At 43.2% G+C, this 15,726-nt stretch overlaps 1 protein-coding gene across 5 annotated transcripts in view; it reads right to left on the bottom strand.

Moving 5' to 3' along the window:
• Positions 1 to 15,726, bottom strand: part of vav2 (vav 2 guanine nucleotide exchange factor) — a 210,530-nt gene that overhangs the window by 6,337 nt on the left and 188,467 nt on the right. For all 5 annotated transcript variants that reach the window (XM_063073773.1, XM_063073777.1, XM_063073775.1 and 2 more), the window contains 9 exons: positions 13,272 to 13,360; positions 11,000 to 11,019; positions 7,025 to 7,049; positions 5,875 to 6,005; positions 3,711 to 3,785; positions 2,610 to 2,659; positions 2,213 to 2,332; positions 1,943 to 2,030; positions 297 to 420 (listed from right to left, as the gene is read on the bottom strand). In XM_063073773.1, coding sequence (XP_062929843.1) covers positions 297 to 420; positions 1,943 to 2,030; positions 2,213 to 2,332; positions 2,610 to 2,659; positions 3,711 to 3,785; positions 5,875 to 6,005; positions 7,025 to 7,049; positions 11,000 to 11,019; positions 13,272 to 13,360 — 722 coding nt within the window. The remainder of the gene's footprint in view (positions 1 to 296; positions 421 to 1,942; positions 2,031 to 2,212; positions 2,333 to 2,609; positions 2,660 to 3,710; positions 3,786 to 5,874; positions 6,006 to 7,024; positions 7,050 to 10,999; positions 11,020 to 13,271; positions 13,361 to 15,726) is intronic.

Raw genomic sequence — 15,726 nt, 5'->3', positions numbered from 1 at the left:
TGGGGGCTAAATACTTTTTCAAGGCACTGTAGATTTTCACTTAATTAGTACGCAATCTAATATTCAAAATCACTGACTCACTGCTGTCCCTGTCCCTCACCTGCCCTGTTGATATCTAATACTTGTATTATGTGACACTTATTACCCTAACCAATTACATATCTATCCCCTCTTATATTTACATAATACCTCATGTAATTCACTCCCTCCCATCATTTAGTGAAACTCATAGGTAATTTATAATTTTAGAGAACTGACTGACAGATTAATTCATTTCCCACCAATCATCTAGTTACCATGTGTCCGTGAGTTTGAACGCTGAACGGTCTTATCCCGTTGTTTGTATGGAAAGCGTAATGCCGTATCCAGCTGCTTGAAGCTCTCTTTCAGTGAGTGTGTCTGGTAATATTCTACCAGCTCCTGCAATTAGATAATTTGCACACTTTACTATTCAATAACCTGACTCTTCAAGGACAGCTTACAGTAACACTATCTCTCCCAGTGCCCAATTCCTTTCTCGTGTCCCCAGGTGCTCTTTACCCCAGTCTACATGGTTTGCTTAGCACCATCCCTAAATCATGACAGGGTAACAGAACACAGTGAGAATCAGAAAACCACTGTGTTGCAGATCGAAAGCCAACTAATGAAGAATTACATGAAGATAAGAACAGAGATGGGCTCTTTGGCATCTCTGGCCTGTTACAATGGAATCACATTGATCAGTGACTGTATATGTTTTCTCCATATCCCTTAATATCTTACCTTACTCAAAAACAAATGTACCAATCAATTACCACTTAGAGAAGAGAGATCCAAATTTATTTTATTAATTTGGAATATCTCCTCTCCCAGTTTAATTCCAGAACCATCCCCTAAATCCAGGGGTCCCCAACCTTTTTTGCACCATGGACTGGTTTAATATTGACAATATTCTTGCGGACCGGCCGACCCGGGTGGGGGGGGTGTTCAAGTAGGGTTAAACTCACCTCAACATGACTTTACAGTTAGGGTTGCCAACTTTCTCACTCCCAAATCAGGGACAAAAGTAGCAGTCAAATCCCAGAACACTTTACCCCAGGAAAGACTACCATGACCATGAAGCCTTGCGCGGGCATCTGTGTGATTTTTTTCTCCCCACAAATCGGTTTTGCCTTCATCTTCCTGACAATACTGTACATACATTATTTCTACTTTATATAGGCTGTGTATCTATCATATCATTCCTGCTTTTACTATATGTTAGTGTTATTTATTTTCGATTTTCTGTGTTATTTGGTATGATTTGTTAGGTTATTTTTTGGGTCTGGGAACGCTCAAAAATTTTTCCCATATAAATTAATGGCTTCTTCGCTTTACGCCATTTCGGCACGAAAGGTTTCATAGGAACGCTCTACCTTAGCAGAGAAAATACGGGACAAACCAATATACGGGATGTCCTGGCAAATACGGGACAGTTGGCAACCCTATGTTCAAGTTCAAGAGAGCGTGACGGAATGAGGAAAGGTGCAGCTGACTCATATCATTTCCTCACGGCCCAGTAGCACATGCTTTGTGGCCCGGTACCGGTCCGCGGCTCGGTGGTTGGGGACCGCTGCCCTAATCTATACAATAAGACCCCAAACTTCACCTGAGAACCATTGGAGCTACATTAGCACCTTGGAACCCTTTCCCAATAATAGAAAAAATGTTCATTAAGACTCATATATCAGTCCCTCTTGAGGTACCGTCTAGTCCTGTATGGAACTGAATGTGGAAAATAAAGATTCAAAACTCTTAAGTAATGGCAGTAGCAGGAACCCTATATAATGTGAAGCTCAGCTGTGTTCATTCCAGTGAAGTTTATGTGAGAAGACTGGGTCTCACTGTTTAAGACAGCCTGGTACTGTTCGGTAATACATTAAGGTCTGAGTAATACAGGAGTGAAGGGGGACAGGGAACATACCAGGAGACTTTCAAACTTCTTGGCCTCAGTGATGTGGATCCAATTGTCCTTCTCTACAACTTTAATGTGTTTCACCTCGTCATTAAACCTAAGGAGAGAAGCAGTAATTGTCCGGTATCACAACAAGCAACAGACCACAACAAGGAAAAGAAATCTGCAAATCAACATACACCACATTGACACCAGCTGAGATTAGACCAGTTAATCTTAGGTGCATATCCTTCACATGTCAAGCCCTTGCAAACAAAAAAAAGTATGTTCATTACCAACCTGATACTAATTGCAAACCTCTCGGCCTCCGCAGCTGTCCGCTCACGAATAAGATATGTGCCACTAACATGTGATTTTAGGAGGTTATCGGCCTGACCTCGCTCAAGGTTACCTGCAAACCTAGAGAAAAAGAAGAAAGTCTGAAGACTGTAACTCATTAAAGAGTTCCTCAAATGTACATTGGCACAATTCTCTGTCAGCCTGGATTAACCCAAGAGAGTCAGAAGGACTATTTAGAGTGAAGCTGGTATCTCACTCATGCTATAACACTTCTGGAATTGTTCAATGGTGCAGTGCTGAGAGAACTTTACTCTGTATCCAGTATTAACTCAGTTCTAACCCACACCATATTTGACATGGGTGTGTTTAATGGGTCAGTGCACTATCAGTGACTTACCAAGGGTATGTGCTGTAGTCAAGGTCTTTTGAAGGTGCTTTAATAACATGCTGAAAGGCAAAATAGGCATCAATTGTTTTTCTTTATTAGTTTACTTAGAAATACAGCACAGTTCCAGACCCTTCACTGAATGAGCCTATGTTGCTCAGTTACACCCATGTGAGCGATTAACCTAACAACTCTTTGGAATGTGGAGGAAACTAGAGCACCTGGAGGAAACCCATATAGGCACAAAGTGAACCCACAAACTCCAGTGGCGGATTTGAACGCCAGTCTCAGGTGGTGCGCTAACCACTATGCTATTGTGCACCCCCTCCCCGCACCAATTCTATCTGACATTTGATTAAATGAGAAAACTTTTCACAACTGCACAGTGGCTGAGTTTGGGAACCTACTACAAAAACCTCATCACATTTACAGCACAAGAAGTCATTGACTTTGGTGCACTTGCACAATATTGGGTCAAGCTTTCTGTTCCTAACACCAGAGAGCAATTGCAAGTCATGAAAGAGGTTAGTGATCCAATGCGGTACAAAATCCCACAGAGAGGGTTAATCTTTCCAGTGAGATCTCAGCTCCGCAGAGCTGTAACAATCCTCTCAGCAATATTAATTAACCTCACAAAGTAGCAGCAACTTAGCAGTGTCAACTTTTCCAGTGTGATTCTGACCACCGAATCAGAGTATCTCAATTTCATCCAAGTTTTCCTACTTTATCTGAACCAGTCAATCAAGACATCTTCTTTACAATACTTTAAATCTTGCTGCTTTCTATAATTAATTGCCTATGTCACAATCCACCCACGAGCAAATAGTGTGCATATTCGGTATCTATTACCCCTTGCTGACACTATTCCTTATTTCCTTCCTTTGAAGTTTTCTATCAACCATTCATGTGACAAGTTTGCATCCATTGCATCCAGCTGTTCAACATGGATGAAAGACTGGGAAGGGGAGATGCTCAAAGTTTGAGAGCATGACTGACCCAGTCATAGAAAAGTACAGCACAGAAACAGGCCCTTTGGCCCATTGAGTCTGTCCCACACCATCCAGAAGACAAGACACGTTTCATGTATCCGATGCTTCTTTTTTTAATACTTACTCGGCAGTCAACTGGACAAGGCTTCACAGATGAGCTTGGAAAATAACCAGATCGTTTGGTCTGTAATACCCTCCCCTAGAACAGACACAGAATGTTATATTGTAGGTCTTTAATATTGGTGATTCACAGTGAAAAGGACAATACAGCAGAGACAGCTAGACAAGCACCATTATATAAACCAAATGTCACCCATTCATCCCAGCACACCACCCTTTCCTAACATGGCACACAGTGCCCATTCCAGCCCCACCCTAACCTGGCACATTAATCATCCAATCCTTCCCCATCTTCAGTACCAGAGCATTGCCCTTAAGCATGCCCACCCTCAAGAGAACTGACACAGCCCCCACCCCCTCGTCCCAATCCAACCCGACATATTAACCCCTTCCTCTTGAACCCTGGCACCTTGCCCATCTACTCCTCCCCCATGCTCCTGGGTACAGGAACAAAGGGCATTTAGATCCTCAAGCCTGATGCACCCTGAATGAACTAGACAATTAAATCAACTTGACTCTGCGTATATAGGTTAAGATAGAAGTGAAGCCTAGACAATCAACACAATGTGAAATGAGTACGGCAGCTGTAGTAAATAAAGTGGTTGCAAATATGTGACACGAGTGACTCAATAAAACGGTCTGCAAACTGAAGGGCGAGAATACACAGTGGCCACATTATTAGATACAGGAGTGGAACCCAGTGTGACCTTCTGCTGCTGTAGCCCATCCACTTCAAGGTTTGACGTGTTGTGCATTCAGAGAAGCTCTTCTGCACACCGCTACAGTAATGCACGGTTATGTGAGTTACTGTCGCCTTCCAGTCAGCTTGAACCACTCTGGCCATTCCCCTCTGGCCCCTCTCATTGTTTTTGCCCACAGAACTGCCATTCATTGAATGCCTTTTGCTTCTCGCTCAGTTCTCTGTAAACTACGGAGACTGTTGTGCGTGAAAAGGAAATGGAAAACATTTCGGTTTAACACTACCTTCCATCACGACTATCATTGACCTGAAACCAGTCAGGATCTCCACCACTGACTTACTCAGTACTTCCAGCTCTTTTGTTTCATTTCAGGAAACAAGATTGTGAAGACTGAGATGGGACCTTGAAGGAGGAGACTGTCAATTCATAAATAAAGGTGGCAGTGTTTCCTGTTGGCATTCACTGCTGGGAAGACTATGATGAGAAGTCCTGAAGGAATTTCAGTTTAGTTATTGATGCAAAACAGGTGGATAGTACAATCCTCTAGAATTGGTTTCCTCCCTTCCTTGATTATTAGCTCAGTCTTAACCCTAGTGTAGACAAGGGCATTTGATAGGCAACTTAACTCTGTTTCAGGACACTCTGGGTGGGACAAAATACCAGTGACCTTCAGCCTCTGACTCTTGAACTGAGCCAGCTAGGGTCAGAGAACAGGCGAGTTTCAATGAATCACTAATTGGTCAGTCTTGCCTGACAGTGACTGAGCAGGCAGAGAATGTGGAGCTCCAAGCTCTTGCACGGTGGGGCGGGGGACAGTATTTGGACTGTACTTGCATCCAGCCTGTGAGGAAAGAGGGGTGGGAGGGGATGGAGAAGGGGGTAGGAGGGACAAGAAAGGGGTGAGTGGTCCTCTCCACTGAAGCTGGACCTGGAATCCTGTGCAATTGGGAATCAGGCAGCATGGAAGCAGAACATCCACACTGACTGGTGAGCACCCACCCACCTGTAGATATTCTGCCGATTCTCCACCTCAGCACAACCCCAACATTAAATGGACACGTCAGGGTCTAGCTGAGGTTTTACTCCACTGAGCAAGGCTAGACAGCTTTTGGGTTTGGCGAGACCTACTTTCCAAACTGCAGTTGTCTGATGTCACTATTTTTGATCAAGGAATACACTGGTCCTACTGCAGCCCTTTAACACACCTCCACTCCGTGGAACTCTAGTTCAGATTTCTACACCTCGACCACCTTCTCTTCATCTCCCTGCAGCCCCACAACATGGTGACCTGTCTTCTTTAGTCCAATAACTCCCTGTTCCGCAGCACAATACAACTCATCCAGCTTTCTGCACGTTGTATTATGCTCTGGGTTAAAACAGAGACTGCTTGCTAGCCTCGGCACAGGCATTTTGGTGTGCGCTTTGCTCTATCCTGCATGGTTCAGTTCTTCCTCAATCGGGTCTCACCTCCCACCACGTTGACTCTGGATCTCCCTTGAGTAGCTCAATGACTTCCCCAGTCTGAAAACTGAGGACCGGTTTTCCAATGGGTGGAGGGGGGCTGCCTTGGTAGGAACGGATTGCAAGCATTCTAGGACCTGAAGGGAAAAAAAAAAGCACAAGAGATCCGTTTCCATCACATTCCCAAACCCTAGCAAAAGAGGTGAGAGTGTTGGTATAATAGCAATTGAATAAGTAGCTACAATCTGCATCACAGACTCAGAAACATTACACAGTGGCCACTAAATATAGTATGCATAATGAATTTTTACTCATAGATGTTAACATTCTGAACCTTGTTTTATTGACTTTAACTTGCGCTTTGAGCAAACACTCGTATCAGCAGCTTCCATTCCTACCAAGGTTTTAAGTCATTAGCAAGCCGCTAATGAAAGAAATTGTATCAGCTGGGGCTAAATCCACACCCATATCAAAGGCTGTGAACTCTGCTCCCAAGATACAAGCCCATTGTCCAGACCCAGAGGGAAAAAGGGGAGGGCTGGCAGAGGAGAGTTCAAGGGTGTTTAGTTGGCAGAGAGAAAGTGCCAAGGAAGAGAGGGTTCTGTGGAGAAAGAATGTCAAGATGTGGGAGGGGAAGCGAAGAAAAAATGCCGAGGTGTGGGAGGGGCAGAAGTTGAGGAGTTGGAGGGGAGGTGTTGCAGAGGCTGAGGAGAGGGAGGGGTGGTGTTGCAGACATTGAGGTGGGAGGGGGAGGGTTGCGTTACAGAGACTGGGGGGGGGCAGTGGAGAAAGATCGTTCAGGAACGGGCAGAGGATGGTGAACATATTGAGAGCGGCAGCACCGTGTGCAGCTCTGTCAGAAACGTGATGGATGGTTAGGGCGTGTTGCCTCACTGCAGATGCTGTGTGTTCGGCTGATATGGACGATCACAGCTCATTGTCCACATGAGGGCTGAACGTCGCTTCCCACTTCTTATCTCACAACATTACCAAAATAGATTAACTGTTCACTTCTGCCACAGCTTGTTCTGTGGTGTTTGACTGCTGCATTTTCCACCTTGTAACAGTAACAGCGGATCACCCGGGCTGAATGTTTTGAAGTTAGGTGTTTAAATTTGCATTGAAATTGTCTCACCCATGGGCTGACACTACTTACCTGCAGATGGCTGTTGCCCTCCATCCTGTAAAAATGAAAAAAAAAGGTTTTGAATATTTTGAAGCCTGGGGAAAATACACACACAGGACAACAAACACTTTTTGGGGTCTTAAATTCTTTTATCTGTTTTAGATGTTTTATTTGCAGAAAGAGAAGAGAAGAAGAGGAAAGCCCTTCACTCCGAGTGGAGTCATCGGGACGCCGTCATGACGGTGTTTTTTTAGCAGGCTTTCTTATTTTTATGAGGCTAGCTCAACGCTCAATCCAGCATGGATGGAAAGTGTGCAAGGGAGCTGGCTGGATTCGAACTCAGGAGCCTTCGCTCCGAAGTCCAGCGCTGATGCCACTATGCCACCAGCCAGCTATTGCAGAAAGAGAGTATTAAAATAAAAACGACAAAATAAATTTAATAAAACAGTTCCTGCTGTTACAAACACGAGGAAATCTGCAGATGCTGGGATTTCAAGCAACACACATAAAAATTGCTGGTGAACGCAGCAGGCCAGGCAGCATCTATAGGAAGAGATACAGTTGATGTTTCGGGCTGAGACCCTTCGTGAGGACTAACTGACAGCAATTTTTGTGTGTGTTCCCGCTGTTACAATCTCAGTTTAACTTCGGACCACACCCTTGTGTATGCATATGAAAATAACTATAACAAACTATATAAACCAATATGGTAGTGGCAATTATTTTGGCACACGTGCTTAACTTCCAAACACACATAGGCTAGACCTTGAAATGAGTTCTCCTCACTCACACTATTAGGCCGATTAAGGAACTTCGCAATCATGCAATCCAGCGCTGATCAATTTACTCGCGAAAATCAAACCTGGGAAAAGTATTTGAACGTAGTCCTTTCTGGAACATGGCAACTCTGTGCTCTACTCCACCCACGCAAAATGACATCACAATTTTCTCTTAAAGGCACAGGCAGCTATTTTAGCATTACCAAGGTGAATGCATAAGTGCACTTTAACAGTAAAAAAAAACTGATATTCAGTGGTCACCTGGTTACAAATAAATTTAGTTGCTAAGTTTCTCTTTATTCTGTGAGCCTGTGTTGTAGCTGGTCTGTGCTGTGCAACAGGCCAAGACGAGAGCTTCAGCCACCTCCAGTGGCCCCTCAAATCACTGGGTATGATGATCCCTCCATTCAATGAGTCTCAGTCTAGTTACTGATACAAAATAGCTGGACGGCAAGACAATACACGTAAAAGCTGGAGGAACTCAGCGAGTCAGGCAGCATTTACAGAAGTGAATAAACAATCAATATATTGGACTGAGACCCTCTTTCAGGTCTGAAAAGGAAGGGGGAAGACACCAGCATGAAAAGATGGGGGGAGGGGAAGGAGGATAGGTAAAAGGTGATAGGTGAAACCAGGTGGGTGGGAAAGGTAAACGGCTGGAGAAGGAATCTGATAGGAGAGGAGAGTGGACCATGGGAGAAAGGGAATAAGATGAGCACCAGGGGGAAGTGATAGGCAGGTGAGGAGAAGTGTTAAGAGGCCAGAGTGGGGAATAGGAGGAAGAAACAAAATTACCAGAAGGAATATCAATGTTCAGGTTGGAATATGTCCAAATATGTGGTGATGTTCCTCTACCCTGAGAGTGACCTCATTACGGCAAAACAAGAGGCCATGGACTGACATGTTGGAACAGTAATGGGGAACAGAGATAGGAATTAAACTTGTTGGCCACTGGAAAATTCTGCTTTTGGCAGATGGAGCAGAGGTGCTCAACAAAGCTTTCCCCCAATTTACGTCAGGTCTCAACAATGTAGAGGAGGCCGCATCGGGAGCACCGGATACAATAGATGACCCCAACAGGTTCTCGTGTGAAGTGTTGCCTCACCTAGAAAGACTAGCTGGGGCCTCACTTCAAGTATCGTGAGCAGGTTTGGGCCCTTTATCTTAGAAAGAATGTGCTGAAACCGGAGAGGGTTCAAAGGAGCTTCACAAAAATGATTCCCAGATTGAATGAAGAGCGTTTGATGGCTCTGGGTCTATATTCACTAGAAATCAGAAGAATAAGCAGTGACCAATTTGAAACCTATTGGATGTTGAAAGGTCTTGACAGAGTGGTTGTGGAGAGGGCGTTTCCTATGGTGGGAGAGTCTAGGACCAGAGGACACAGCCTCAGAATAAAGGGGCGTCCTTTTAGAATGGAGATAAGGAGGAATTTCTTTATCCAGAGGACAGTGAATCTGTGAAATTCATTACCACAGGAATCTGTGGAGGCTAAGTCATTGTGCATATTTAAGGCAGAGGTTGATAGATACTTGAATGGTCAGGGCATGAAGGGATTCTCTCCTGCCGGGGAGAAAGCAGGAGACTGGGGCAGAGAGGAAAAATGCTGAAATGGCAGAGCAGACTCGATGGGCCAAATGGCCTAATTCTGCTTCTATATCTTATGGCATAGATGCGGCGGAAACAATGTAACTGAGAAAATGGGATAGCATTTTTACAGGAGACTGGGTGGGAGAGGTATAGTTAAGGTAGCCGTGGGAACTGGTAAGTTTACAAAAGATGTCAGTAGACAGCTTACTTCCAAGGAAGGAGACAGATTGAAAAAGAGGAAAGAGGTGTCAGAAATGGGCCAAGTGAACTTAAGGGCAGGGTGGAAGTTAGAAGCAAAGTTGATGATATTGACGAGCTGAGCATGGCTACATGAAGCAGCACCAATGCAGGAAGGATGAAGTTGATGAGCTCTGACTGTGCCTAGATGGCAAGTCACCGTTTCTTACATACGTTTTAATTTTTTTTTACACAGAATGGTAGGTGCCTAGGACACACTGTCGGGGTTGGTGGTGGAAGCATTTCAAAAGCTCTTAGACACATGAAAACATAGGGAATGTAAGGTTATAGATCATATACAGGCAGAAAGGTTTACTTTAATTCAGCATCATGCCAAAGTGCCCGTTCTTGAGCTTCACCGTTAGATGTTTTATACTGGGGCAACCCTCCAGAACTGATCTCTTCCTTTCCTCAAGTGACACTTCAGTCCAAACTTCAATTTAGACAAGACAAGCTAATTTGTATTAATTTTAATTTAAGGTGAAATATTTGTATCTGTCTATTTCAAGAAACCATGTTTAGGCCAAAATGGCACCAACCTGATCCCTAACATGACTTTCAGCTTCTACCATGGCCTAAGCCAGACAGACAGATGAATGGGAGTGAATCTGGAGCCATGGACACTGAGAAGTGTTCGGGAAAGAGTTATATAAGTTTAAAGGGAGCATGCAGGGAGTACAACATCAGTGAATTACTGATATATTGTCTGGCTGCATCACAGCCTGGTATGAAAACAACAATGCCATGGTATGGAAAATCCTACAAAATGTAGTGGATTCAGCCCAGTACATCACAGGTAAAGCCCTCCCAACCATTGAGCATATCTACATGAAACGCTGTTGTAGGAAAGCAGCATTCATCGTCAGGGATCTCCACCACCCAGGTTATGCTCTTTTCTCGCTGTTGCCATCAGGTAGAAGGTACAAGAGCCTCAGGACCCGCACCACCAGGTTCAAGAACAGTTACTACTGCTCAACCATCAGACTCTTAAACAAAAGGGGATAACTTCACTCAACTCCACTTGCCTCATCATGGAAATATTCCCACAACCAATGAACTCAGTTTCAAGGACTCTTTATCTCATTGTCTCATGTTCTCTCTATTTATTGCTATTTATTTATATTTGCACTTGCACGGTTTGTTGTCTTCTGCACTCCAGTTGATCTTTCATTGATCCTGTTATAGTTATTCCAAAGATTTGTTGAGAATCTCAGGGTTGTATATAGTGACATATATGTACTTTGATAATAAAATTTAATTTGAACTTTAATACTCAGAAGCCATGGTCTAGTGAGATCAATGGCTGGGAAGCCTTCACCCCAGGATGGGTATCTGCAAAGTAATGAGGAAAAACCTGGCAAAAAAGTCACTGGTGTCTCTTCATTTCATTATAACTTACCAGATCATCAACTGGTGTGTCTGTAAGAGGAGACAGAAAGAAAGATTTTTAACCTTCTAAGAATTGGTACCTTATCCACCATTTCCATTCATGCCTTCATCTCTTGTGGCCTTCCCCCACCCCCACCATCCCATAACCTCCCTTGGCACACCACATACTCCCACTAGCCTACACCCCCTGCACTCTCCACTGATCCCTCCAGCCCGTTTCCCCAGGTGAAGTCACATTGGAGAGATGGTCATGGGGAATGGATGAGTGGAATCGTGAGTCTCTGTTATGAAATTCAGCTCTATGCAACACATCACCTGGTGCCATTGCACTTTATAAAATGCCGATGGGAAAATTCAGGAGTTTGAATGAATCAGGTCATCAGGAGTCAAAGGCCATTGTACAGACAATGACCTGAGCAAGAATGTAAACATTACACCTCACACTGCAGATCTCCATATTGCTGGTGAGAACTGAATCAGGAATCAGGTCTATTATCGATGACATATGTCATAACATTTGTTGTTTCAGTGGCAGCCGTGCAATGCAAGACATCAAAAGTACTCATAGAAGTTACAATTAAAATAAGCAAATAAATTAGTGCAAAAAAAAAGGGAAATAGTGAGGTAGTTTCTATGGGTTCATGAGCCATTCAGAAATCTGATGGCACAGGGAAAGAATCTGTTCCTGAAATACTGCATATAGGTCTCTGAAGAGTGCCTATGCCTTCAGCACCCAAATACACCAAAAACACATCCCAGTGTCACATTCCCCATCTCAAAATCAGCAGTTGTTGCTGTTTTCCAAAAAAAAAACTAAATGCTCGTATCAAAAGATACAATTGGAGCCTCATGGGGTGAACATGGGCATTGTGAATCCAGCTTTTAATCCATGTTCAGGGAGGGTTTAATAGGACGGATTCAAGGGAGCTTCACATAGTATCCATTTTGTGTTGTGCTTGCTCTGAGAGTAAGGAAGTTTGGAGCTTCATCTCAGGGAGAGTGGAATTCTCCCAGAAGATTGAAGAGCTGTGGAAGTCATCGCCCCTAATGAAGGATGCAAGTTCATACGCTCAGTTTGCAGCTTCCCAAAGATATTTTACATCAATTCATTCTATTTCATCAACCAAATTACAATCACAGATTCCTTTGTGATGAATCTTGCAGTAGTCAATTGAGAAAGATCTACACTCAGCGTCAGCAAGACCAAAGAACTGATTGTGGACTTCAGAAAGTGTAAGATGAGGGAACACAAACCAATCCTCATAGAGGGATCAGAAGAGAAAGAGTGAGCAATTTCAAGTTCCTGGTGTCAACATCTCTGAGGATCTATCCTGGACCCAACGTATCGACACAGTTACAAAGAAGGGACGACAGTGGCTATATTTCATTAGGAGTTTGATGAAATTTGCTATATCACCAAAGAGGCTCACAAATTTCTACAGATGTAGAACATTTTAACGGGCTACATAACTATCTGGTATGGGGGGTTGGCGAGGGCTGAAATAAGCTGCAGAGAGTTGTAAACCCAGTTAGCGCCATCACAGTATTAGTGCCTCCGCAGTATTAGAGGCATCTTCAAGGAGCGATGCCTCAAAAAGTTGGCGCCCATCATTAAGGATCCCTATCACCCCAAGTCATGCCTTGCTCTCACTGCTACCATCATCAGGACGGAGGTACAGAAGCCTGAAGCACACACTCAGTGATTCAGGAACAGTTTCTTTCCCTCTGCCATCCAATTTCTGAATGGACATTGAACCTATGAACTCTACATCACTACTTTTTTTATTTCTATTTTTGCAATACTTATTTAATTTAACTATTTAACTATTTATATATATATATATATATATATACACACACACACTTACTGTAATTCAATTTTTTCTCTATTATTATGTATTGCATTGTACTGCTGCTGCAAAGACAACAAATTTCACAACATATGCCAGTGACATTAAACCTGATTCTAATTCTGATTTATTCTGCACACTTCATGGTCTCCAGATTGTTCAAAGTGCTCTAGAGGCAAATGTGTGTTTTTAAAGTGTAGTCATGGGGTTAATGTTGGAAGCATGATAGACAATTTATACAAAGCAACCTCCTATAAAAAATTGTAAAACTAGCCAGAAACTCTGTTTTAGTGATGTTGATTGATGAATAAGCATAGGAATGGAATAAAATGTAAATTTCACAAGAGTTCCTCAGCAATGCCTGACAATAGCACAAACTTCACAGCAAGGACCTTTGGCACAACCAATAACCACAGGCAATGGGTTACGTACTTAACTTGCATTGTGCTGCTGTCTCCAGACATTCTTTGTGAGCTCCAGCCCCACATTTGGAACAAGTGTACCCCTGGTAAAAGATCCCTCTGCAAGAAAGGGACGGAACAAAGAAACGAGATTTGCAAATGGACTAAACCAACAAATGGAAATCGCTGATGATTTATCAGTTGTCGTAAAGAGATAACTGATCTGAGTGCATCCAATCCAACTATTTGGCCTCACACTCAGTCAGCTTTTACTCCTGAAACACTGATGCATTGTTTTGTGTATCAGGACCTCTTCCTCCATCTCAATTACAATCCTTGGGACATTATTTCACCAGATGTTTAACCTAGAGCCTACGTGCCTAATTGGGTAAAGGTCAAGGACCAAGTATTTCAGTATTTCGTGTTTTTTTTTAAATTGCTGCAGGTTTCAGCATTTACAGTCTCTTGTGTCTCCAGCCCGAATAATGAGGTTTCAATTTCATGGTAAGAATAATCTTTCAGGTCTCTTTTTCAAGTAGTTACCACCAAGCCAAGGTAGAATTTAAAAAAAGTAATGCTGGAGGAACTCAACAGGTCAGGCAACATCAAGAGAGGGAAATGGGCAGGCAACGTTTTGGGTCACAATCCTTCATCTAGACTGTCAGCGTCTGCAGTCCCTTGTGTCGCCGAAGTAGAATTACCCACTTACTTTACATGGTGGATTCCTGACCTTCATTAGTAGCCAAGATGTGGGGTTAAGATTTCAAAGGGAGCTGGAAAAGGCATGTAATAAGAATAATGACACAATTATAATCGGGCACTTCAATATGCAAGGGGATTGGGAAAATCAGGTTGGCTAGATCAGATCGCCAGAGAGGAAATTTGTTGAATGCCCACGAGATGGCTTTTTAGAGCAGCTTGTGCTTGAGCCCACTCGGGGAAAGGCTATCTTAGATTGGGCGTTGTGTAATAACCCAGATCTTATTAGGGAGCTTAATGTAAAGGAACCCTTAGGAAGCAGTGATCATAATATGATTGAATTCATACTGCAATTTGAGAGGGAGAAGCATAACTCACTTGTATCAATTTCACAATGGAATAAAGGGAATTACAGAGGCATGAGAGAGGAGCTTTCCCAGGTGGATTGGAGGGGAATATCGGTGTTGATGACGGCACAGCAGAGATGGCTGGAGTTTCTGGGAATAGTTCACAGTGGATAGATATGTCCCACAGAGGAAGAAGTTCTCAAATGGCAGGGGTAGGCAACCGTGGCTGACAAGGGAAGTTAAGGACTACATAAGAGCCAAGGAAAGGGAATATAAGGTAGCAAAGGTGAGTGGGAAGATGGATGATTGGGAAGCTTTTAAGATCCAACAAAGGGCAACTAAAAAAGCTATAAGAAGGGAAAAGATGAAATATGAGGGCAGAGTAGCCAATTATATAAAGCAGGATACTAAAAGTTTTTTCAGTTATATAAAGAGTAAAAGGGAGGTTAGAGTTGACATTGGACCACTGGAAAATGATGCTGGTGAGGCAGTAATGGGGGACAAGGAAAAGCCAGATGAACTTAATGGGCACTTTGCATCAGTCTTCATTGTGGAAGTGACTAGCACTGTGCCAGAGGTCCGTGAGTGCCATTGCTATTACAAAGGAAAAAAATGCAAGGAATACTCAAAGTTCTTAAGGTGGATAAGTCACATAGACCAGGTGGACTACATCCCAGAGTCCTGAGAGAGGTTGCTGAAGAGATAACAGATGCATTGGTCATGGACTTTCAAGAATCACTTGATTCTGGTATGGTCCCAGAGGACTGGAAGATTGCAATTATCACTCTGCTCTTTAAGAAGGGAGGAAGGCAAAAGAAAAGAAATTATAAGCCAATTAGTCTAAACTCAATGGTTGGGAAAGTGTTGCAGTCTATTCTTAAGGATGAGGTTTCAAGGTACTTGGAGACTAATGATAAAAATAGTCAACGTCAGCATAGTTTCTGTAAAGGGAAGCCTTGCCTGATAAATCTGTTAAGAGTTGTTCGAGGAAGTGACAAATAGGGTGGACAAAGGAGAGGCAGTGGATGTCATTTACCTTAGATTTTTAGAAGGCATTTGATAAGGTACCACACATGAGGCTGTTTAACAAGATAAAATGGCATTACAGGAAAGGTACTGGCATGGATAACGGAATGGCTGACAGGCAGGAGGCAGTGAGTGAGAATAAAAAGGGTCTTTTCTGGTTGGCTGCCAGTGACTAATGATTAATTTACAGCTCAAGTCTGTGGTAAAGAAAGCAAATGCAATGTTGGCATTTATTTCAAGGGGAACAGAATATAAAAGCAAGGAGATAATGCTAGTCAGGCCGCACTTGGAGTATTGTAGTATTGTGAACAGTTTTGGGCCCCATATCTCAGAAAGGATATGCTCACATTGGAGAGAGTCCAGAGGAGGTTCACGAGGATGATTCTGGGAATGAAGTGGTTAACATATGAGGAG

This window comes from Mobula hypostoma, chromosome 21, assembly GCF_963921235.1.
Source record: "Mobula hypostoma chromosome 21, sMobHyp1.1, whole genome shotgun sequence".
Classification (NCBI taxonomy): domain Eukaryota; kingdom Metazoa; phylum Chordata; class Chondrichthyes; order Myliobatiformes; family Myliobatidae; genus Mobula; species Mobula hypostoma.
This window is presented reverse-complemented; position numbering and strand designations above follow the sequence as displayed.